This window comes from Bombus vancouverensis, chromosome 18, assembly GCF_051014615.1.
Source record: "Bombus vancouverensis nearcticus chromosome 18, iyBomVanc1_principal, whole genome shotgun sequence".
In the NCBI taxonomy this organism is placed as follows: domain Eukaryota; kingdom Metazoa; phylum Arthropoda; class Insecta; order Hymenoptera; family Apidae; genus Bombus; species Bombus vancouverensis.
This window is the reverse complement of record NC_134928.1, coordinates 4,517,575-4,542,757: the sequence shown is the minus strand read 5'-3', so window position 1 is coordinate 4,542,757 and position 25,183 is coordinate 4,517,575. Positions and strand designations below refer to the sequence as shown.

At 36.4% G+C, this 25,183-nt stretch overlaps 2 protein-coding genes across 14 annotated transcripts in view; one reads left to right on the top strand and one right to left on the bottom strand.

Annotated features, from left to right (window-relative positions):
* Window positions 1–18,198, bottom strand: part of LOC117165626 (uncharacterized) — a 97,584-nt gene extending 79,386 nt beyond the window's left edge. For 12 of the 13 annotated variants that reach the window (XM_076626254.1, XM_076626253.1, XM_076626256.1 and 9 more), the window contains exons 1-4: window positions 18,115–18,198; window positions 17,691–17,836; window positions 16,923–17,045; window positions 4,505–4,627 (exon numbers count right to left, since the gene is read on the bottom strand). In XM_076626254.1, coding sequence (XP_076482369.1) covers window positions 4,505–4,627; window positions 16,923–17,045; window positions 17,691–17,836; window positions 18,115–18,128 — 406 coding nt within the window. In that variant the 5' untranslated portion in view covers window positions 18,129–18,198. Of the gene's footprint in view, window positions 1–4,504; window positions 4,628–5,272; window positions 5,419–5,696; window positions 5,781–16,922; window positions 17,046–17,690; window positions 17,837–18,114 lie in introns of those variants that run through there. The other variant, XM_076626260.1, reaches the window with a different exon arrangement.
* LOC143303989 (uncharacterized) lies at window positions 11,195–24,313 on the top strand. The gene is made up of 2 exons (XM_076626251.1): window positions 11,195–17,504; window positions 17,712–24,313. Exon 1 carries the CDS (start codon window positions 13,382–13,384, stop codon window positions 15,728–15,730), a length of 2,349 nt encoding a protein of 782 aa, XP_076482366.1. The 5' UTR covers window positions 11,195–13,381; the 3' UTR covers window positions 15,731–17,504; window positions 17,712–24,313.
* The last annotated feature ends 870 nt before the right edge of the window (window positions 24,314–25,183 follow it).

Genomic DNA, 25,183 nt, shown 5'->3' with positions numbered 1-25,183 from the left:
GATCGTTCGCTGTGTTGGCTTGTGCAAACGGTGTTTTCGATTATCAAAACACCCGTCGATCTTCGCATTCCTCCTCCCACTGTTGGTAAAATACTACCCGTCTTTGGGCAAGGCTTGCGAAATCACACGAGTCCCACACAGAGAGGATCGTTAGAATCATCCTCGATTATTAAACTCGAAAAGCAAGAAGATCGTGGTAACAAAATCCATCGTAGGAAATGAATTGAGTTTCGGTTCTAACGGCAACCTGTTACAGTGAAACTAAAAGAGAAGAAGAAGTCGAACGTAAAAATAAATTTATATATATATATATATATATATATATATATATATATATATATATAAACGACGAAAAATCTCACATTCCTATCCGATCCAGCAACGCTAAAAATACATATATCCGGTTAATGAAATATATATATATAGGTAATAATCTAGGCGATTACACATTCAAATAAAATCCGTTCAACGACTACAAATAATTATTAATCCCAGCTTAAATCCTCTCCCGTGCCAGTATTCCTGCACATCGCAGGTTAGCCGAAAAGTGAAATTCGTTTACCAGTTGCATTAAGCATCAGTTAACGCTACCTATTAAACGGAAATTAATAGAAATAAAATATTTTGAAATAGTCCTTAGACTATTTCTGGTGGCAGCAACTACCGTATTTAATTAGAAATCTAAACTAGTATTACATACACAATAATATCATTTCAAATTATTTTCCTTCAGACTAAATTCAAACTCAACAACAAAAAAAAATTTTTCAGTAAACTCTAAATTTAAAATTTGATCGATGTCGATAAACTAATACGTAACATTTAATATATATATAGTAAATATTTTGGTGGCAGCGGTGGGATACGCTTCACGGAGGATTAAAGTTGGTTTAAACGGTTCGATACGCTCCACAGAGGACTAAGGTTGTCACGTTTGTCAATAAGATGTATATTTGAGAAACAATGGCGACTAAATTAAAATCGTTGGACAAAGACATGATCTTGGTGTTATCGGAAAAACTTAAAGCATGGGATGCGAATTTTCGCGACATGAGTACAACAATGAATAAATTACAAGACGATGTGCGTTCACTGAAAATAAAAAAGGAAATCAAGACACCCGTATCATCGCCGATAATTTCGCAAGCGACAATACCGATAGAAGTTAATCCCCAATCAATTAAGTTAAAAGATGCAATAGAGACAGTACCAGTGTTCGACGGACATCGACCCTCGGTATTTCGATTTTTAAGAGCATGCGAGCGCGCACGAAACATGGTTCCTAGGCATCAAGAATCTCAGTTAGTAAAATTATTAACAAATAAGCTTCGCGGGCACGCGTTCCTCGCCATAGAAGACACAGAAATAATAAGTTTAAACGATTTCGGGAATAAATTAAAAGATATGTTCGATCCGGGAAAAACGGTTAACGAATATAAAGGGGAATTAGCTACAATATTTCAACGACCGGGAGAAGATATTTTGGACTACATAGAGCGCGTCAAAGATCTCAGACTGGCAATAATGAACGGGGAAAGGTACGAGTACGGCACCGTATTTCAAGATAGGATAGATCGAGACACGAGGGAAGCTTTCGTTAAGGGGCTCCCAAACGAGGTGTATTTACGAGTAAAAATAGCAGGATACCAATCCTTGGACGATGCGTACCGCCAAGCCGTGAAAACAACGCGAGAATTAAAACAAGCGAACGATAGATTTCGATACCAACATCCGACACCTTCGAATAATTATAACCGAAACAACCGCCAGGACTGGAGATTTGTACCGCCGTCGCGGAAACACCTAAACAACCCGGGAATAGAAGAAAATGTCAGGAGAGAAACAAGAGCAATAACTTGGGAAGAAAAACGCACAAATAAATACCTCGATAGAGATCTAAATCAAAGGAGAGATGCTGATCATTTCAACCAACCAACTTTTCAATGCAAACACCACTCCGTTGCTGTGATAAGGGATAATTTCACGTTAAATAATAAGAGGACGCACGGTGCCATAGATAGGATCATGGGTGAGAAATTTTCTGAGTTGCCAAACAAGATAAATAATATTAGTGCCAAAGAACCTTCAGACGAAGCAGAAACTAGGAAATTGAACGACGAGACGACAGGCAACGCTTATCCACTGCCTAATATCACAGAGATATTGGACCCGCTGGGAAGTGCGAATTGCCTCTCCACGTTCGACTTGGCAAAGATACAAAAGCAAGACTCCACGAATTTCGTGAATGTCTCAACCATAATAGGAAAAGAGATAGCGAGTGTATCTCACTCAAAAACTTCTATAAAACCATCAGAGGGAAACTTTATCGAACTCAAAGCCAAATCATTAAATTGCAAAGAAGATCACACTATAGAAAATAAAAATATAGCTATCCCTAAATCCAAAACAGAATCTATAAGCAAAAAGGTTTGTAATAAAAATTCAAAGAATAATTCCAAATCTACCAAAAATATTCCTAAACGTTCCATACAAATAAATAATAATTTAATTATAATAAGCACTTCCAGTAAAACTATTCATCCTGAAAAGGTAGAGAAAAATAAAGGTGCTGTGAATAAAGTAAATGAAGAAGAAAAAAGGGTAACTAAGGAAAAGGATTCTAAACATTTTCAAGCTGAAGAAACGCAAGTTCAACGAGCTCAAAGAAATCAGAAGGGAGAAAACAGGGAATCACCAGTCGAAGATATATATAAAAACTTGAATAAATACGCTAGCCATTGGATTATAATTGGATTAAAAATACTTTATTGGTTACTACATCTAATATTTGACGTAGGTAACATAGTAAGTAGTGCTGATCTTATGATTCCCCCAGGAAAATATGGATGGTATCACACTATACTATATACAAAATATTTTTGGGTTAATATGGCTGCGGCACTCTCAAAAATTTGTATCTTAAATGCTATTAGCAAGCAATTGGATAATTGGATCGATGTCAGTAAACCTGCGTCTTGGCGCAAAATAAAAACTAAAATGAAGGAAAGGAACGAAACTCTCCCCGCACAAATTAGTTTTAGACACCTAGCCAGAGAACCTATTGGTGAAGTAACAATCGAAGAGAACATGGAACCAACATACGCAGAATATCTCGAAGATCTGTTCAATAAAATTAACACTGTACAACGAATGGCAAGAGAAAAATTGATAAAATCCAAACTAAGATCAAAAGAATATTACGACCGACGAATCAGCCCCCAAGATTTTAAAATAGGAGATTCGATATATCTACTAAAAGAACCTAGTAAGGAAAATTCTCCGATCAATATATTAGACGACACAAAGTGCTAGAAATCTTGCAGAACAAAACGTCAAGATTGAAGTAAAAGGGATTCCGCGAACAGTGCACTTAAACAAGTTGAAACTGGCGCATAATCGAAATAAGCAATGAATAAAGCGATTTCATTGGACAACGTAGTGCGGTAGTATATGTTATAGTGCTGTTCGTCGAATAACGCAGATACCGAACACCTAAAAGGAAAAAGGAAAATTATTATACGTGTTTCAATTACTGCTCAAATATAAAACGTGTTAACTCAATGAACAATTAACTAGCGAAAGTGGGAGTTACCTTGTGAACAAGTGATCAGCACACAAGAAAGTGTACGTGCAGGTATAAGTTATGGATTGTTGTTCGTGGAACGCAATGTATGACAGCTACCTGAAATAAGTGAATAAATTAGTTTCAATTGTCTCAGTGCAAAATACAAGGTTACTAAATGTTATAACTATATTATGGATAAATCAAAAGGGGGTGTGACACCGTTCATCGAACAATACAGATAGCGAAAACCTAAAAAGAAAAAGGAAAATTATTATGTGTACTCCAATTATTGTTTAAATATACAACGTGTCGATTCAGTAAATAATTAAAAGAGGGAAAGTGAAAGTTACCTTGTAAACAAGTAATCACCATAAAAGAAGGTCTACGTGCAAAATAGGTTATGGCTCCCTACTAGCGGAACACCATGCACCAGCTGGAAATAAACGAACGAATTAACTTCAATAGCCTTAATGCAAAGAGCAGCATTGCTAAATGTTACCACGGTGCTGTGGAGGCTTGACATTGTTCGTCGAATGACACAGACAGCGGAAACTTGGAAAAGGAAAAGAAGTCTATTACGAATGCTCCAATTACTGTTTGCAAGTAAAACGTGCTAGTTCAACAACAACGAAAGCGCAACTCACCTCGCAAACAATCAATCACCGCACAAGGAAGTGTACATGCATGAATTTCGCAGATTAACAAGAAGGAATAAAATAGCTGATGAAGATAGAAAGTGGTTAGAAAATAATTAAGATAGATTAATTGAGAGTTAGTAATAAATATAACCGGAGTAAAAGGATATTTTATTATGTATTAATCTACGTAGTATTGTTATATTATTACATCTAACATGTAGAAGTGGATTTTGTAATGCACAATAGCGGTCGCACACACAATGCACTATACACATATTAAATTAAATGAATTAAACAGTACCTTTATAGCCACAGATATAAGACGATTGAAGGCAACCGTAGTAAGTATCCAAGGCATATCGAAGAATTGGACGACGTTGTGGGAATGATCCAGGTAAGTGACGCAGCATCAAATAAGTAGAATCTAAAGAATTACAGACAATGTTAATCTAACAAATAAATTTTAATCACTAATAAGGAACTGTTCCATTACATAAAATAATAACAAATAGCAAGTACATGCAATAATAAATTAATAGGGAAAATAAGGAAAGGTCAATAAACACATAAATGGGTTAGAAATTAACCAAGATGGACTAACTGAATATTGGCGACAAGACATGATTGAACTCAGTGCAAAGGAATAAAGTTATGCCACACGAAATAACTGGTAACACAATACACAAAACAATATTACAGAACACTACCAAATAAAATTATAGTGATTAACAATTAATTAGTTATTTCAACAACACGTCACTGTTGACATTAAACCAACGCCATAACAAAGAGACAAGCGAGCGACCATGTTGAAAAATTTGTCGCGCGCACATACAAATAACAGCCAATGCAATATAATACGGCATCATAATAGCAATGTTAGGTACTAATAAAAAAAAAAAAAAAAAAAAAAACACACACAAGAAAAGGGGAGAGAGTTAAGGAATAAATAACAACTAACATAATTATAACATATTATATATATTATATTATATACAAAGATACAGTATTCATACAAGGGAACAGATCCAAAAGAAAATTATATAAATGATATTATATATATATTAACTATTTTTATATGTGTGTACAGAACTGATGGCGAACTCATCAACCATTCTCTGAACGACTGACGGAAGAACACGAATAGCAATCCGCACAGAGGAACTGTAAAGTATTGGTACGCTACCCACGAAACCAAGTACTGATGCTATCCACCTGTAAACAAACAACATTTATAACTATGCATATAATTTTCACTTATGTTCACCAATATATATATACACGCATGTTGTAAAATAGGCGATATTTATGACATTCACTTCCATTGATAATGCAAGTGACTCATAAAATTGAGTCGTCGTATTTACCATTGCACGCACATATATATATATATATATACTCGAAGACAAGGTACACTTGTAATATTTATTCCTATCGATAATATATATTTATATATTTATAACAATAAAACAAATCTCATTCATACTACTTACCAGTACGTATGCATATATCTATATAATTATAACTCAAGTAGAATTCATGATATTTATTTTTACCGATAACATGTACATAAAACCTAAAATAAAACAAGGTTTTAACAATAAAAAAAAAATAAATAAAAAAAATAATAATACATATAAATATAAAAATTTTCTTTCTATATATATACATATATTAATGATGATAAAAGGTTATTCTTATTTCTGATAAACTCGAAAGCGAAACGACAAACGACAACATTATACCATGATACACCACACAGAAGAAACTAATAGAGAACGCTTTAAGCTTGGCAAACTTACCGCCCGATGAATTCGCATACACCACAACCAAAAACACATGGCTTTGATCGTAGGAGAAGCGGTCCATATAGTCAAATGCATTCCAGTACAAGTAAAGGAACTCCACCCGGACGTGCGCCAAACGTGGCGATACTCAGCACCATCGTCATTGGCCACGAGCAGAATATATACCCAAAAGACTTCGATGCACTACTGGACCACGTCATGTTCCCGGCAGAAAATTCTGCAGTCTTGAACACATTGGCCAGAGGAGCAACAGGAAAAACAATCGTCCCTGGAACAGTAAACATCCTGGGAATGATGGACAAAAACACATTAACGACAATAGCGAAAATTGCCGTATCAGGTTTATGGACAGGTTTTATGGAATTTGGAACTGTCAGTGCAGCAATATTTGGAATACTCACAATATTTAAATTAATTAAGACAATAATAGATATAGCCGCACACGGATACCAGCTACGTGAAACTTACGGATGTGGAGCAATATACGGCCCAGTCACCCATCCGCTACTATACCTCAAAAGAAGACGAGATATCGATGATGAAACAGCACAACCTCAAGGGATATCGATAGCACCGGTAGTCATTCAAGTACCGACACCTGCGTTCGCCTTGAGCAAACTCAGAGATACCATCAGTCAAATTTCCTATGGAAATTTGAACTCCAGGGGCGGGGGTGTCACGTCCCGCGCTCTGCACGCGCCGTAACAAGAACAAGAAACCATTCTATACAAAACACGCGAGTAAGGATTTGGATGCACAAACGAACACGCGGCATCACGAAACGAAAGGAAGGATTAACAAACGAGGGCGATTAACAGATCCAACCAATAAATAAAATACATAATACAAACAATTCTAAATAAAACAGGAAATAAGAATAACTACTAATAGTTTAACGAATACATAAAACATACAATATCGTATTATTATTAGAAAATGAAGGTTACGTTGTCAGAAATATATATATGTGTGCGAATTCTATCAAACCGATAATCTAAGATACATACTTAAAACTAGCCTACATTCCGGTAAAGGATAAATAAATAATCGACATTTCATTTCGTATGAATACTACACCGCCAAGAAAATATGCATATGGATACGTATATATATATATGCATGTGTGCGCGTATGCTTTATATTATCGAATACTCTATAAAATAAACTACTCAAAATAATAAATAACGCAATCGAAGAATTACAAACACACAACATAAAATGTATATATATGCGTATATTCACACGAACAATACTTTAAAGCAATATTAATAAGTAAATGTCTAATTGCGGTAGAGTAAGGAAAACGAGCGGCAGACAATTACTTCGATATTAAACAAAATTTAAAGACCCGTTACTATAACTTTGCTGATGACATTTATGAGCAGCCATGTTAGATTTACACGCGTCACGGCGACAGGAATATTAAGGATCAATGGAAGTCGGGCGCGAGAAATAAATCATGAAAACATATTGTTAACACTTTTCTTTAATAAAATATGTGCGCAACTACAAATGTAAAAATATATATATATATATAATCAATTAAAAAGGAGGAAATATAGAATTAAAATACATATATTTAACAAACATAAAATAGATATCATATTTAAAATATATATATGTCGGAGCGGACATTAGAATTAGGGTTAGGGGCGTGAAACGAATCTTCGTTTGGGTTACACGTTGTCGTTATGCAATAGAGAAGACATTGACTAGTGCAAATACGATTATTATAGAGCCGGACAAGTAACCGTGGTAGTTAGGCACTCGAGAAACTAATGACAATGATCCTAGGTTCAATAACGAATCCGCGGTCGACGGGATGATAGATGAACGTACTCACAAAATCTAAGTCGGATGCGTGATATTCACTGGTCGTAAAGGGTTACTCCTTTCATCAGTGAGATCGCGAACGAGAATGCCTTTCCCGTCCCGATGATGCTACAGAGGAAAACTATAATGGGGTGTGTCTAAGGATACGAGATCATCGGATTCGTCGAGAAAAGCCTTCGTTCAGAAAGTAAGGGAAATTGGCGTTGCTGCTAATTGGTCAATCTCCATATCGGTGGTTAGAAAAAGATGCTAGCCGCCTTCGAGGGAAAGTTGCTAGTGGGAGACGCCGCTCGTTGAAAAATATGTCTCCCCTATCTTCCCGTAGTTGGGACAAAGACTGTTTGTCTGTTTGAAGGACTTTAGTTAACTAAACCTTAAGATTTATAACGGGCCCTCGGGCTAGCCGAACATGTACTGCGGAGACGCATCGACATCTGGCAATCATCTTACTCGAAGAATAGGGTCTGCGTGTGGCGAGGCACGGGACAGAAACCGTTGGAATGTTTACTGTCGCGTGTCGCCACGAATATTTCCTTTAAGGAGAGCTATAGGATTACTCCATACCTTTGCTAGGCAAAGCGTTCGTCCCGTGACCGCGGCTGCGTTCGGCGACTGACTGTCGCCTCGAGCCCAAGCTCATTATCACAACTCTCGAACAATTACAATCGGATTGAATAACTACAATTGTTCAATTACAGACTCCGGTGTTCTTTCATCTCCGACATATATGTGTGCGCATTCTATCAAATAAATAATCTAAGATACATACTTAAAACTAGCCTACATTCCGGTAAAGAATTATAAAATAAGAACTACATTACGAAACATGCATGTCTGTAATATCGTGATATAATATATTTACAAGGAATGGATGATACAGATGTTAATCGGACAGAAAAAGACGATTGTTGTTCAACCTGAACTATTCACGCCAAACGTACAGAAAACAGCACAACTAAATAATTAGATAACGACTCGACTTTCACAAAATGCAATCAACACTCTCTCGGCAACGCCACTCGCAAACTCTGTTTCTCGACTCGCACTCTGCTCCTCGACTGACTCTCTGGCCGTTGTCGCATTCTGTTGTCTTTTTTTTAGGCACATGTGTTCTGCAGACGCTCGTAGCCAGGGTCACGTAGGTCTTTTCTACGAAACTATGCACTTGAAAAGACCGATGACACATTGATGGACTCGACGGCGCCTCGGCTCTCGCGACATTGTTCATGGTTCGCCCGATATCTCTTAGGCTTTTCGTCCACGATACTACATGTCTATATATAAATATATAAATTATATTCTAAACTAAACTACTATTAATGTATGCGCATTCTACATTATTGATTCAAATCGATAATCTAAGATACATACTTAAAACTAGCCTACATTCCGGTAAAGGATTATAAAATAAGAACTACATTACGAAACATGCATGTCTCTATATAAACATATAAATAATCTATTTTCTAAACTAAAACTACTACTAATAATCTACAAAAGAAATAGTAACAGCGACGCGAGAAAGGATAAGCAGTGTCAAAACAGAGGTACGGTTTCATATTTCAAGGAATCGAGAGGCCAAAGTATGTGAGCCGAAAAGTGTGTGTGTGTGAGAGGACGAGAGCAAGAGCGAGCACGACCGGGCAGGATTGTATTGGCGAAGAGCAGAGCTAATTGAGTCGTTGAAGAGTAGAGTCGTTAGAGGTTTCGAGTTGTCGAAGAGTAGAGTCGTTAGAGGTTACGAGTCGTCGAAGAGTAGAGTCGTGAGAATTGATAGAGTTGTTAGAGAGAGAGAGTGTGTGTGTTAGATTCGTTGTGACGAGAGTGATCAAATAACTGTAAAGTTATTTGATATAGATACGAGTATTGCATTTAGTTCCGTTAAATAAATATCGTTCTCTGTTCAATTTATATCTGTATATTCAATTTAATATTAATAAATTGTAAGTAATCAAAAAAAAATTTCTATCCTTATTTTTCGATATTACATATATATATATATATATATATGTATATATGTCGGAGATGAAAGGAAAGCCGAAGCCCTTCCTTGGAAATTTTGGGAACATCCTCTAGTACCTTAGCCTAGATTTTATTATAGTTGTAATTGCTTAAGATTTGTAATAAGCGCGATTGGGTTCGAGGTGACAATCGGTCGCTGAACGTAGCCACGGTCACGGGATGGATGTTTTATCTAACGGAGGTCTGGAGTGGTTGTATGTGTTTTCTGAGAAATGTGGTTGTGGCGGCATGCGGCCTCGAGAGCGGGCCGAGCCACGTGTGATGTTGCCTCGGAGGTGCCGATGCAATGGGACATACATTGTATTAGTAATCAAAACTCCAGGCAGAAACTGCCTAGCAACGGCGTTTGGAACTTTCTCGATGCTTCCAACGAGTGTGCCTAGCAACGGCGTTTGGAACCTTCTCGATGCTTCCAAACGGGTATAGAAAACAAAATGCAATCGTACAGGGAGAAAAATCTCCACGAGGCTGGCATTCTTGCGATTGCCTTGGAGAGTGATACATCGAGCATTTTCGACGATCGCATTTGCGTCTAAGTTAGTTTCGCTTAGTAAGGAGTTATCCCGGTGACCGTGGATTTGTTTGAACTCAAACATTGCTAATAGTATTATTTAATTTAATTATTCGTAGATCGTATTATTCATTAGGCTTAGTGTTTGTTAGACTTATTATTAGTTGTACTTATTATTTGTTAAGCTTAGTGATAGACCTGTATATACGTGTAAATAAAATCTCGGCTTTGTGAAACGATGGCTAGCCCACATGAAGAGTCGTCGCGCGCCCAAAATTCGAATCGTGATCCGACATATATATATGCATGTGTGCGCGTATGTTTTATATTATCGAATACTCTATAAAATAAACTACTCAAAACAATAAATAACGCAATCGAAGAATTACAAACACACAACATAAAATATATATATATGCGTATATTCACACGAACAATACTTTAAAGCAATATTAATAAGTAAATGTCTAATTGCGGTAGAGTAAGGAAAACGAGCGGCAGACAATTACTTCGATATTAAACAAAATTTAAAGACCCGTTACTATAACTTTGCTGATGACATTTATGAGCAGCCATGTTAGATTTACACGCGTCACGGCGACAGGAATATTAAGGATCAATGGAAGTCGGGCGCGAGAAATAAATCATGAAAACATATTGTTAACACTTTTCTTTAATAAAATATGTGCGCAACTACAAATGTAAAAATATATATATAATCAATTAAAAAGGAGGAAATATAGAATTAAAATACATATATTTAACAAACATAAAATAGATATCATATTTAAAATATATATATATATATATTATCATACATAAAAACAAAAGCCGTTTAAAAGAAAAATAATAATAAGGAACTTCCGATGGTAATGCCTCCGCAAACATTGTTCGAACGTCGATCACCGAAACCTAGGGAAACAACAAGAAAGGGAAACCATCAAAATCGCAAAAACAATCATTAGCGTACCCCCAGCGAACCACCAGCCCGTGGGGGACGGCATTATAAATAAGCAAGCAACGTAGAGCAAAAAAGACTCGATAACTATCATTTAGCGATTAACATTATTATTCTGGTGAACATTATTAATTATCAATTCTCAAAGCTCAATTATCATTTATTATTCCGGTGAATATTCTTATTACGTTGCTCACTCATTAACATTATCGTTATAATACTCACCAATTATCGATCATCATTAACATCCTGGTGAATATTCTTATTACATTATTCTTTGTTCATTGTTATTGCGATCTTCGTTATTACGGTTTATAATTATTTTGTTCACTTTTGTTAATTATTTCGTTACTACGTTCGTTATTGCGCTCATCTTTAGAAATTTTGTATAGTATTTTGCGCTTCGGAGTCTATAGTTTTCCGTCAAGAAAAGAGAGCCGCGACTAAGTAAAAAGAAAATTTTATCTTGAACGCGCATTGTAATTGCGGTATTAATCTAGTCAGTAAATTGTTCTGTCCGTATCGAAATAGAAAAATAAAGTAAACGTTGATAGTAAACTATATTCGAGTTCAAGTAATAAACCCAGTAAAACCTTCGACGACCAACGGAGCAGCTGAGGTAAATGGCGCCAGACAGCGCCTACTCCTCAAGGTAAGAAAATTAATTTTGAGAATTTCCTTCTTCTCTGATAATTTCGTTGCCCTCGAGAATCGAATTAGAACTTCGTATCATCGGTCTCGTTTTATTTTCGCGAACGGTTTCGAAGATAGAATCATCGTTTAACCTTTAAATAAAAAGGAGTTGTCCGCTGTGTCGGCTTGTGCGAACGGTGTTTTCAGCTACTGAACCACCCACTGATCTTCGCATTCCTCCTCCCATTGTTGGCAGAATATTGCCCGTCTTTGGGCAAGGCTTGCGAAATCACACAAATCCCGCACAGAGAGGACTATTAAATACATCGTCGGGGTCAATCGAAAATTAAGAGAGATACCGGCATTGCTAATAACCGATATTCTTGCCACCGTCGCATGCGATTGTAAGAGAGTAATAGGAGAACAATTTCCCTTCGGAAATTTAATCAAAGGATCGTTCGCTGTGTTGGCTTGTGCAAACGGTGTTTTCGATTATCAAAACACCCGTCGATCTTCGCATTCCTCCTCCCACTGTTGGTAAAATACTACCCGTCTTTGGGCAAGGCTTGCGAAATCACACGAGTCCCACACAGAGAGGATCGTTAGAATCATCCTCGATTATTAAACTCGAAAGGCAAGAAGATCGTGGTAACAAAATCCATCGTAGGAAATGAATTGAGTTTCGGTTCTAACGGCAACCTGTTACAGTGAAACTAAAAGAGAAGAAGAAGTCGAACGTAAAAATAAATATATATATATATATATATATATATATATATATATATATATATATAAACGACGAAAAATCTCACATTCCTATCCGATCCAGCAACGCTAAAAATACATATATCCGGTTAATGAAATATATATATATAGGTAATAATCTAGGCGATTACACATTCAAATAAAATCCGTTCAACGACTACAAATAATTATTAATCCCAGCTTAAATCCTCTCCCGTGCCAGTATTCCTGCACATCGCAGGTTAGCCGAAAAGTGAAATTCGTTTACCAGTTGCATTAAGCATCAGTTAACGCTACCTATTAAACGGAAATTAATAGAAATAAAATATTTTGAAATAGTCCTTAGACTATTTCTGGTGGCAGCAACTACCGTATTTAATTAGAAATCTAAACTAGTATTACATACACAATAATATCATTTCAAATTATTTTCCTTCAGACTAAATTCAAACTCAACAACAAAAAAAAATTTTTCAGTAAACTCTAAATTTAAAATTTGATCGATGTCGATAAACTAATACGTAACATTTAATATATATATAGTAAATATTTTGGTGGCAGCGGTGGGATACGCTTCACGGAGGATTAAAGTTGGTTTAAACGGTTCGATACGCTCCACAGAGGACTAAGGTTGTCACGTTTGTCAATAAGATGTATATTTGAGAAACAATGGCGACTAAATTAAAATCGTTGGACAAAGACATGATCTTGGTGTTATCGGAAAAACTTAAAGCATGGGATGCGAATTTTCGCGACATGAGTACAACAATGAATAAATTACAAGACGATGTGCGTTCACTGAAAATAAAAAAGGAAATCAAGACACCCGTATCATCGCCGATAATTTCGCAAGCGACAATACCGATAGAAGTTAATCCCCAATCAATTAAGTTAAAAGATGCAATAGAGACAGTACCAGTGTTCGACGGACATCGACCCTCGGTATTTCGATTTTTAAGAGCATGCGAGCGCGCACGAAACATGGTTCCTAGGCATCAAGAATCTCAGTTAGTAAAATTATTAACAAATAAGCTTCGCGGGCACGCGTTCCTCGCCATAGAAGACACAGAAATAATAAGTTTAAACGATTTCGGGAATAAATTAAAAGATATGTTCGATCCGGGAAAAACGGTTAACGAATATAAAGGGGAATTAGCTACAATATTTCAACGACCGGGAGAAGATATTTTGGACTACATAGAGCGCGTCAAAGATCTCAGACTGGCAATAATGAACGGGGAAAGGTACGAGTACGGCACCGTATTTCAAGATAGGATAGATCGAGACACGAGGGAAGCTTTCGTTAAGGGGCTCCCAAACGAGGTGTATTTACGAGTAAAAATAGCAGGATACCAATCCTTGGACGATGCGTACCGCCAAGCCGTGAAAACAACGCGAGAATTAAAACAAGCGAACGATAGATTTCGATACCAACATCCGACACCTTCGAATAATTATAACCGAAACAACCGCCAGGACTGGAGATTTGTACCGCCGTCGCGGAAACACCTAAACAACCCGGGAATAGAAGAAAATGTCAGGAGAGAAACAAGAGCAATAACTTGGGAAGAAAAACGCACAAATAAATACCTCGATAGAGATCTAAATCAAAGGAGAGATGCTGATCATTTCAACCAACCAACTTTTCAATGCAAACACCACTCCGTTGCTGTGATAAGGGATAATTTCACGTTAAATAATAAGAGGACGCACGGTGCCATAGATAGGATCATGGGTGAGAAATTTTCTGAGTTGCCAAACAAGATAAATAATATTAGTGCCAAAGAACCTTCAGACGAAGCAGAAACTAGGAAATTGAACGACGAGACGACAGGCAACGCTTATCCACTGCCTAATATCACAGAGATATTGGACCCGCTGGGAAGTGCGAATTGCCTCTCCACGTTCGACTTGGCAAAGATACAAAAGCAAGACTCCACGAATTTCGTGAATGTCTCAACCATAATAGGAAAAGAGATAGCGAGTGTATCTCACTCAAAAACTTCTATAAAACCATCAGAGGGAAACTTTATCGAACTCAAAGCCAAATCATTAAATTGCAAAGAAGATCACACTATAGAAAATAAAAATATAGCTATCCCTAAATCCAAAACAGAATCTATAAGCAAAAAGGTTTGTAATAAAAATTCAAAGAATAATTCCAAATCTACCAAAAATATTCCTAAACGTTCCATACAAATAAATAATAATTTAATTATAATAAGCACTTCCAGTAAAACTATTCATCCTGAAAAGGTAGAGAAAAATAAAGGTGCTGTGAATAAAGTAAATGAAGAAGAAAAAAGGGTAACTAAGGAAAAGGATTCTAAACATTTTCAAGCTGAAGAAACGCAAGTTCAACGAGCTCAAAGAAATCAGAAGGGAGAAAACAGGGAATCACCAGTCGAAGATATATATAAAAACTTGAATAAATACGCTAGCCATTGGATTATAATTGGATTAAAAATACTTTATTGGTTACTACATCTAATATTTGACGTAGGTAACATAGTAAGTAGTGCTGATCTTATGATTCCCCCAGGAAAATATGGATGGTATCACACTATACTATATACAAAATATTTTTGGGTTAATATGGCTGCGGCACTCTCAAAAATTTGTATCTTAAATGCTATTAGCAAGCAATTGGATAATTGGATCGATGTCAGTAAACCTGCGTCTTGGCGCAAAATAAAAACTAAAATGAAGGAAAGGAACGAAACTCTCCCCGCACAAATTAGTTTTAGACACCTAGCCAGAGAACCTATTGGTGAAGTAACAATCGAAGAGAACATGGAACCAACATACGCAGAATATCTCGAAGATCTGTTCAATAAAATTAACACTGTACAACGAATGGCAAGAGAAAAATTGATAAAATCCAAACTAAGATCAAAAGAATATTACGACCGACGAATCAGCCCCCAAGATTTTAAAATAGGAGATTCGATATATCTACTAAAAGAACCTAGTAAGGAAAATTCTCCGATCAATATATTAGACGACACAAAGTGCTAGAAATCTTGCAGAACAAAACGTCAAGATTGAAGTAAAAGGGATTCCGCGAACAGTGCACTTAAACAAGTTGAAACTGGCGCATAATCGAAATAAGCAATGAATAAAGCGATTTCATTGGACAACGTAGTGCGGTAGTATATGTTATAGTGCTGTTCGTCGAATAACGCAGATACCGAACACCTAAAAGGAAAAAGGAAAATTATTATACGTGTTTCAATTACTGCTCAAATATAAAACGTGTTAACTCAATGAACAATTAACTAGCGAAAGTGGGAGTTACCTTGTGAACAAGTGATCAGCACACAAGAAAGTGTACGTGCAGGTATAAGTTATGGATTGTTGTTCGTGGAACGCAATGTATGACAGCTACCTGAAATAAGTGAATAAATTAGTTTCAATTGTCTCAGTGCAAAATACAAGGTTACTAAATGTTATAACTATATTATGGATAAATCAAAAGGGGGTGTGACACCGTTCATCGAACAATACAGATAGCGAAAACCTAAAAAGAAAAAGGAAAATTATTATGTGTACTCCAATTATTGTTTAAATATACAACGTGTCGATTCAGTAAATAATTAAAAGAGGGAAAGTGAAAGTTACCTTGTAAACAAGTAATCACCATAAAAGAAGGTCTACGTGCAAAATAGGTTATGGCTCCCTACTAGCGGAACACCATGCACCAGCTGGAAATAAACGAACGAATTAACTTCAATAGCCTTAATGCAAAGAGCAGCATTGCTAAATGTTACCACGGTGCTGTGGAGGCTTGACATTGTTCGTCGAATGACACAGACAGCGGAAACTTGGAAAAGGAAAAGAAGTCTATTACGAATGCTCCAATTACTGTTTGCAAGTAAAACGTGCTAGTTCAACAACAACGAAAGCGCAACTCACCTCGCAAACAATCAATCACCGCACAAGGAAGTGTACATGCATGAATTTCGCAGATTAACAAGAAGGAATAAAATAGCTGATGAAGATAGAAAGTGGTTAGAAAATAATTAAGATAGATTAATTGAGAGTTAGTAATAAATATAACCGGAGTAAAAGGATATTTTATTATGTATTAATCTACGTAGTATTGTTATATTATTACATCTAACATGTAGAAGTGGATTTTGTAATGCACAATAGCGGTCGCACACACAATGCACTATACACATATTAAATTAAATGAATTAAACAGTACCTTTATAGCCACAGATATAAGACGATTGAAGGCAACCGTAGTAAGTATCCAAGGCATATCGAAGAATTGGACGACGTTGTGGGAATGATCCAGGTAAGTGACGCAGCATCAAATAAGTAGAATCTAAAGAATTACAGACAATGTTAATCTAACAAATAAATTTTAATCACTAATAAGGAACTGTTCCATTACATAAAATAATAACAAATAGCAAGTACATGCAATAATAAATTAATAGGGAAAATAAGGAAAGGTCAATAAACACATAAATGGGTTAGAAATTAACCAAGATGGACTAACTGAATATTGGCGACAAGACATGATTGAACTCAGTGCAAAGGAATAAAGTTATGCCACACGAAATAACTGGTAACACAATACACAAAACAATATTACAGAACACTACCAAATAAAATTATAGTGATTAACAATTAATTAGTTATTTCAACAACACGTCACTGTTGACATTAAACCAACGCCATAACAAAGAGACAAGCGAGCGACCATGTTGAAAAATTTGTCGCGCGCACATACAAATAACAGCCAATGCAATATAATACGGCATCATAATAGCAATGTTAGGTACTAATAAAAAAAAAAAAAAAAAAAAAAACACACACAAGAAAAGGGGAGAGAGTTAAGGAATAAATAACAACTAACATAATTATAACATATTATATATATTATATTATATACAAAGATACAGTATTCATACAAGGGAACAGATCCAAAAGAAAATTATATAAATGATATTATATATATATTAACTATTTTTATATGTGTGTACAGAACTGATGGCGAACTCATCAACCATTCTCTGAACGACTGACGGAAGAACACGAATAGCAATCCGCACAGAGGAACTGTAAAGTATTGGTACGCTACCCACGAAACCAAGTACTGATGCTATCCACCTGTAAACAAACAACATTTATAACTATGCATATAATTTTCACTTATGTTCACCAATATATATATACACGCATGTTGTAAAATAGGCGATATTTATGACATTCACTTCCATTGATAATGCAAGTGACTCATAAAATTGAGTCGTCGTATTTACCATTGCACGCACATATATATATATATATATACTCGAAGACAAGGTACACTTGTAATATTTATTCCTATCGATAATATATATTTATATATTTATAACAATAAAACAAATCTCATTCATACTACTTACCAGTACGTATGCATATATCTATATAATTATAACTCAAGTAGAATTCATGATATTTATTTTTACCGATAACATGTACATAAAACCTAAAATAAAACAAGGTTTTAACAATAAAAAAAAAATAAATAAAAAAAATAATAATACATATAAATATAAAAATTTTCTTTCTATATATATACATATATTAATGATGATAAAAGGTTATTCTTATTTCTGATAAACTCGAAAGCGAAACGACAAACGACAACATTATACCATGATACACCACACAGAAGAAACTAATAGAGAACGCTTTAAGCTTGGCAAACTTACCGCCCGATGAATTCGCATACACCACAACCAAAAACACATGGCTTTGATCGTAGGAGAAGCGGTCCATATAGTCAAATGCATTCCAGTACAAGTAAAGGAACTCCACCCGGACGTGCGCCAAACGTGGCGATACTCAGCACCATCGTCATTGGCCACGAGCAGAATATATACCCAAAAGACTTCGATGCACTACTGGACCACGTCATGTTCCCGGCAGAAAATTCTGCAGTCTTGAACACATTGGCCAGAGGAGCAACAGGAAAAACAATCGTCCCTGGAACAGTAAACATCCTGGGAATGATGGACAAAAACACATTAACGACAATAGCGAAAATTGCCGTATCAGGTTTATGGACAGGTTTTATGGAATTTGGAACTGTCAGTGCAGCAATATTTGGAATACTCACAATATTTAAATTAATTAAGACAATAATAGATATAGCCGCACACGGATACCAGCTACGTGAAACTTACGGATGTGGAGCAATATACGGCCCAGTCACCCATCCGCTACTATACCTCAAAAGAAGACGAGATATCGATGATGAAACAGCACAACCTCAAGGGATATCGATAGCACCGGTAGTCATTCAAGTACCGACACCTGCGTTCGCCTTGAGCAAACTCAGAGATACCATCAGTCAAATTTCCTATGGAAATTTGAACTCCAGGGGCGGGGGTGTCACGTCCCGCGCTCTGCACGCGCCGTAACAAGAACAAGAAACCATTCTATACAAAACACGCGAGTAAGGATTTGGATGCACAAACGAACACGCGGCATCACGAAACGAAAGGAAGGATTAACAAACGAGGGCGATTAACAGATCCAACCAATAAATAAAATACATAATACAAACAATTCTAAATAAAACAGGAAATAAGAATAACTACTAATAGTTTAACGAATACATAAAACATACAATATCGTATTATTATTAGAAAATGAAGGTTACGTTGTCAGAAATATATATATGTGTGCGAATTCTATCAAACCGATAATCTAAGATACATACTTAAAACTAGCCTACATTCCGGTAAAGGATAAATAAATAATCGACATTTCATTTCGTATGAATACTACACCGCCAAGAAAATATGCATATGGATACGTATATATATATATGCATGTGTGCGCGTATGCTTTATATTATCGAATACTCTATAAAATAAACTACTCAAAATAATAAATAACGCAATCGAAGAATTACAAACACACAACATAAAATGTATATATATGCGTATATTCACACGAACAATACTTTAAAGCAATATTAATAAGTAAATGTCTAATTGCGGTAGAGTAAGGAAAACGAGCGGCAGACAATTACTTCGATATTAAACAAAATTTAAAGACCCGTTACTATAACTTTGCTGATGACATTTATGAGCAGCCATGTTAGATTTACACGCGTCACGGCGACAGGAATATTAAGGATCAATGGAAGTCGGGCGCGAGAAATAAATCATGAAAACATATTGTTAACACTTTTCTTTAATAAAATATGTGCGCAACTACAAATGTAAAAATATATATATATATATAATCAATTAAAAAGGAGGAAATATAGAATTAAAATACATATATTTAACAAACATAAAATAGATATCATATTTAAAATATATATATGTCGGAGCGGACATTAGAATTAGGGTTAGGGGCGTGAAACGAATCTTCGTTTGGGTTACACGTTGTCGTTATGCAATAGAGAAGACATTGACTAGTGCAAATACGATTATTATAGAGCCGGACAAGTAACCGTGGTAGTTAGGCACTCGAGAAACTAATGACAATGATCCTAGGTTCAATAACGAATCCGCGGTCGACGGGATGATAGATGAACGTACTCACAAAATCTAAGTCGGATGCGTGATATTCACTGGTCGTAAAGGGTTACTCCTTTCATCAGTGAGATCGCGAACGAGAATGCCTTTCCCGTCCCGATGATGCTACAGAGGAAAACTATAATGGGGTGTGTCTAAGGATACGAGATCATCGGATTCGTCGAGAAAAGCCTTCGTTCAGAAAGTAAGGGAAATTGGCGTTGCTGCTAATTGGTCAATCTCCATATCGGTGGTTAGAAAAAGATGCTAGCCGCCTTCGAGGGAAAGTTGCTAGTGGGAGACGCCGCTCGTTGAAAAATATGTCTCCCCTATCTTCCCGTAGTTGGGACAAAGACTGTTTGTCTGTTTGAAGGACTTTAGTTAACTAAACCTTAAGATTTATAACGGGCCCTCGGGCTAGCCGAACATGTACTGCGGAGACGCATCGACATCTGGCAATCATCTTACTCGAAGAATAGGGTCTGCGTGTGGCGAGGCACGGGACAGAAACCGTTGGAATGTTTACTGTCGCGTGTCGCCACGAATATTTCCTTTAAGGAGAGCTATAGGATTACTCCATACCTTTGCTAGGCAAAGCGTTCGTCCCGTGACCGCGGCTGCGTTCGGCGACTGACTGTCGCCTCGAGCCCAAGCTCATTATCACAACTCTCGAACAATTACAATCGGATTGAATAACTACAATTGTTCAATTACAGACTCCGGTGTTCTTTCATCTCCGACATATATGTGTGCGCATTCTATCAAATAAATAATCTAAGATACATACTTAAAACTAGCCTACATTCCGGTAAAGAATTATAAAATAAGAACTACATTACGAAACATGCATGTCTGTAATATCGTGATATAATATATTTACAAGGAATGGATGATACAGATGTTAATCGGACAGAAAAAGACGATTGTTGTTCAACCTGAACTATTCACGCCAAACGTACAGAAAACAGCACAACTAAATAATTAGATAACGACTCGACTTTCACAAAATGCAATCAACACTCTCTCGGCAACGCCACTCGCAAACTCTGTTTCTCGACTCGCACTCTGCTCCTCGACTGACTCTCTGGCCGTTGTCGCATTCTGTTGTCTTTTTTTTAGGCACATGTGTTCTGCAGACGCTCGTAGCCAGGGTCACGTAGGTCTTTTCTACGAAACTATGCACTTGAAAAGACCGATGACACATTGATGGACTCGACGGCGCCTCGGCTCTCGCGACATTGTTCATGGTTCGCCCGATATCTCTTAGGCTTTTCGTCCACGATACTACATGTCTATATATAAATATATAAATTATATTCTAAACTAAACTACTATTAATGTATGCGCATTCTACATTATTGATTCAAATCGATAATCTAAGATACATACTTAAAACTAGCCTACATTCCGGTAAAGGATTATAAAATAAGAACTACATTACGAAACATGCATGTCTCTATATAAACATATAAATAATCTATTTTCTAAACTAAAACTACTACTAATAATCTACAAAAGAAATAGTAACAGCGACGCGAGAAAGGATAAGCAGTGTCAAAACAGAGGTACGGTTTCATATTTCAAGGAATCGAGAGGCCAAAGTATGTGAGCCGAAAAGTGTGTGTGTGTGAGAGGACGAGAGCAAGAGCGAGCACGACCGGGCAGGATTGTATTGGCGAAGAGCAGAGCTAATTGAGTCGTTGAAGAGTAGAGTCGTTAGAGGTTTCGAGTTGTCGAAGAGTAGAGTCGTTAGAGGTTACGAGTCGTCGAAGAGTAGAGTCGTGAGAATTGATAGAGTTGTTAGAGAGAGAGAGTGTGTGTGTTAGATTCGTTGTGACGAGAGTGATCAAATAACTGTAAAGTTATTTGATATAGATACGAGTATTGCATTTAGTTCCGTTAAATAAATATCGTTCTCTGTTCAATTTATATCTGTATATTCAATTTAATATTAATAAATTGTAAGTAATCAAAAAAAAATTTCTATCCTTATTTTTCGATATTACATATATATATATATATATATATGTATATATGTCGGAGATGAAAGGAAAGCCGAAGCCCTTCCTTGGAAATTTTGGGAACATCCTCTAGTACCTTAGCCTAGATTTTATTATAGTTGTAATTGCTTAAGATTTGTAATAAGCGCGATTGGGTTCGAGGTGACAATCGGTCGCTGAACGTAGCCACGGTCACGGGATGGATGTTTTATCTAACGGAGGTCTGGAGTGGTTGTATGTGTTTTCTGAGAAATGTGGTTGTGGCGGCATGCGGCCTCGAGAGCGGGCCGAGCCACGTGTGATGTTGCCTCGGAGGTGCCGATGCAATGGGACATACATTGTATTAGTAATCAAAACTCCAGGCAGAAACTGCCTAGCAACGGCGTTTGGAACTTTCTCGATGCTTCCAACGAGTGTGCCTAGCAACGGCGTTTGGAACCTTCTCGATGCTTCCAAACGGGTATAGAAAACAAAATGCAATCGTACAGGGAGAAAAATCTCCACGAGGCTGGCATTCTTGCGATTGCCTTGGAGAGTGATACATCGAGCATTTTCGACGATCGCATTTGCGTCTAAGTTAGTTTCGCTTAGTAAGGAGTTATCCCGGTGACCGTGGATTTGTTTGAACTCAAACATTGCTAATAGTATTATTTAATTTAATTATTCGTAGATCGTATTATTCATTAGGCTTAGTGTTTGTTAGACTTATTATTAGTTGTACTTATTATTTGTTAAGCTTAGTGATAGACCTGTATATACGTGTAAATAAAATCTCGGCTTTGTGAAACGATGGCTAGCCCACATGAAGAGTCGTCGCGCGCCCAAAATTCGAATCGTGATCCGACATATATATATGCATGTGTGCGCGTATGTTTTATATTATCGAATACTCTATAAAATAAACTACTCAAAACAATAAATAACGCAATCGAAGAATTACAAACACACAACATAAAATATATATATATGCGTATATTCACACGAACAATACTTTAAAGCAATATTAATAAGTAAATGTCTAATTGCGGTAGAGTAAGGAAAACGAGCGGCAGACAATTACTTCGATATTAAACAAAATTTAAAGACCCGTTACTATAACTTTGCTGATGACATTTATGAGCAGCCATGTTAGATTTACACGCGTCACGGCGACAGGAATATTAAGGATCAATGGAAGTCGGGCGCGAGAAATAAATCATGAAAACATATTGTTAACACTTTTCTTTAATAAAATATGTGCGCAACTACAAATGTAAAAATATATATATAATCAATTAAAAAGGAGGAAATATAGAATTAAAATACATATATTTAACAAACATAAAATAGATATCATATTTAAAATATATATATATATATTTATCATACATAAAAACAAAAGCCGTTTAAAAGAAAAATAATAATAAGGAACTTCCGATGGTAATGCCTCCGCAAACATTGTTCGAACGTCGATCACCGAAACCTAGGGAAACAACAAGAAAGGGAAACCATCAAAATCGCAAAAACAATCATTAGCGTACCCCCAGCGAACCACCAGCCCGTGGGGGACGGCATTATAAATAAGCAAGCAACGTAGAGCAAAAAAGACTCGATAACTATCATTTAGCGATTAACATTATTATTCTGGTGAACATTATTAATTATCAATTCTCAAAGCTCAATTATCATTTATTATTCCGGTGAATATTCTTATTACGTTGCTCACTCATTAACATTATCGTTATAATACTCACCAATTATCGATCATCATTAACATCCTGGTGAATATTCTTATTACATTATTCTTTGTTCATTGTTATTGCGATCTTCGTTATTACGGTTTATAATTATTTTGTTCACTTTTGTTAATTATTTCGTTACTACGTTCGTTATTGCGCTCATCTTTAGAAATTTTGTATAGTATTTTGCGCTTCGGAGTCTATAGTTTTCCGTCAAGAAAAGAGAGCCGCGACTAAGTAAAAAGAAAATTTTATCTTGAACGCGCATTGTAATTGCGGTATTAATCTAGTCAGTAAATTGTTCTGTCCGTATCGAAATAGAAAAATAAAGTAAACGTTGATAGTAAACTATATTCGAGTTCAAGTAATAAACCCAGTAAAACCTTCGACGACCAACGGAGCAGCTGAGGTAAATGGCGCCAGACAGCGCCTACTCCTCAAGGTAAGAAAATTAATTTTGAGAATTTCCTTCTTCTCTGATAATTTCGTTGCCCTCGAGAATCGAATTAGAACTTCGTATCATCGGTCTCGTTTTATTTTCGCGAACGGTTTCGAAGATAGAATCATCGTTTAACCTTTAAATAAAAAGGAGTTGTCCGCTGTGTCGGCTTGTGCGAACGGTGTTTTCAGCTACTGAACCACCCACTGATCTTCGCATTCCTCCTCCCATTGTTGGCAGAATATTGCCCGTCTTTGGGCAAGGCTTGCGAAATCACACAAATCCCGCACAGAGAGGACTATTAAATACATCGTCGGGGTCAATCGAAAATTAAGAGAGATACCGGCATTGCTAATAACCGATATTCTTGCCACCGTCGCATGCGATTGTAAGAGAGTAATAGGAGAACAATTTCCCTTCGGAAATTTAATCAAAGGATCGTTCGCTGTGTTGGCTTGTGCAAACGGTGTTTTCGATTATCAAAACACCCGTCGATCTTCGCATTCCTCCTCCCACTGTTGGTAAAATACTACCCGTCTTTGGGCAAGGCTTGCGAAATCACACGAGTCCCACACAGAGAGGATCGTTAGAATCATCCTCGATTATTAAACTCGAAAGGCAAGAAGATCGTGGTAACAAAATCCATCGTAGGAAATGAATTGAGTTTCGGTTCTAACGGCAACCTGTTACAGTGAAACTAAAAGAGAAGAAGAAGTCGAACGTAAAAATAAATTATATATATATATATATATATATATATATATATATATATATATATATAC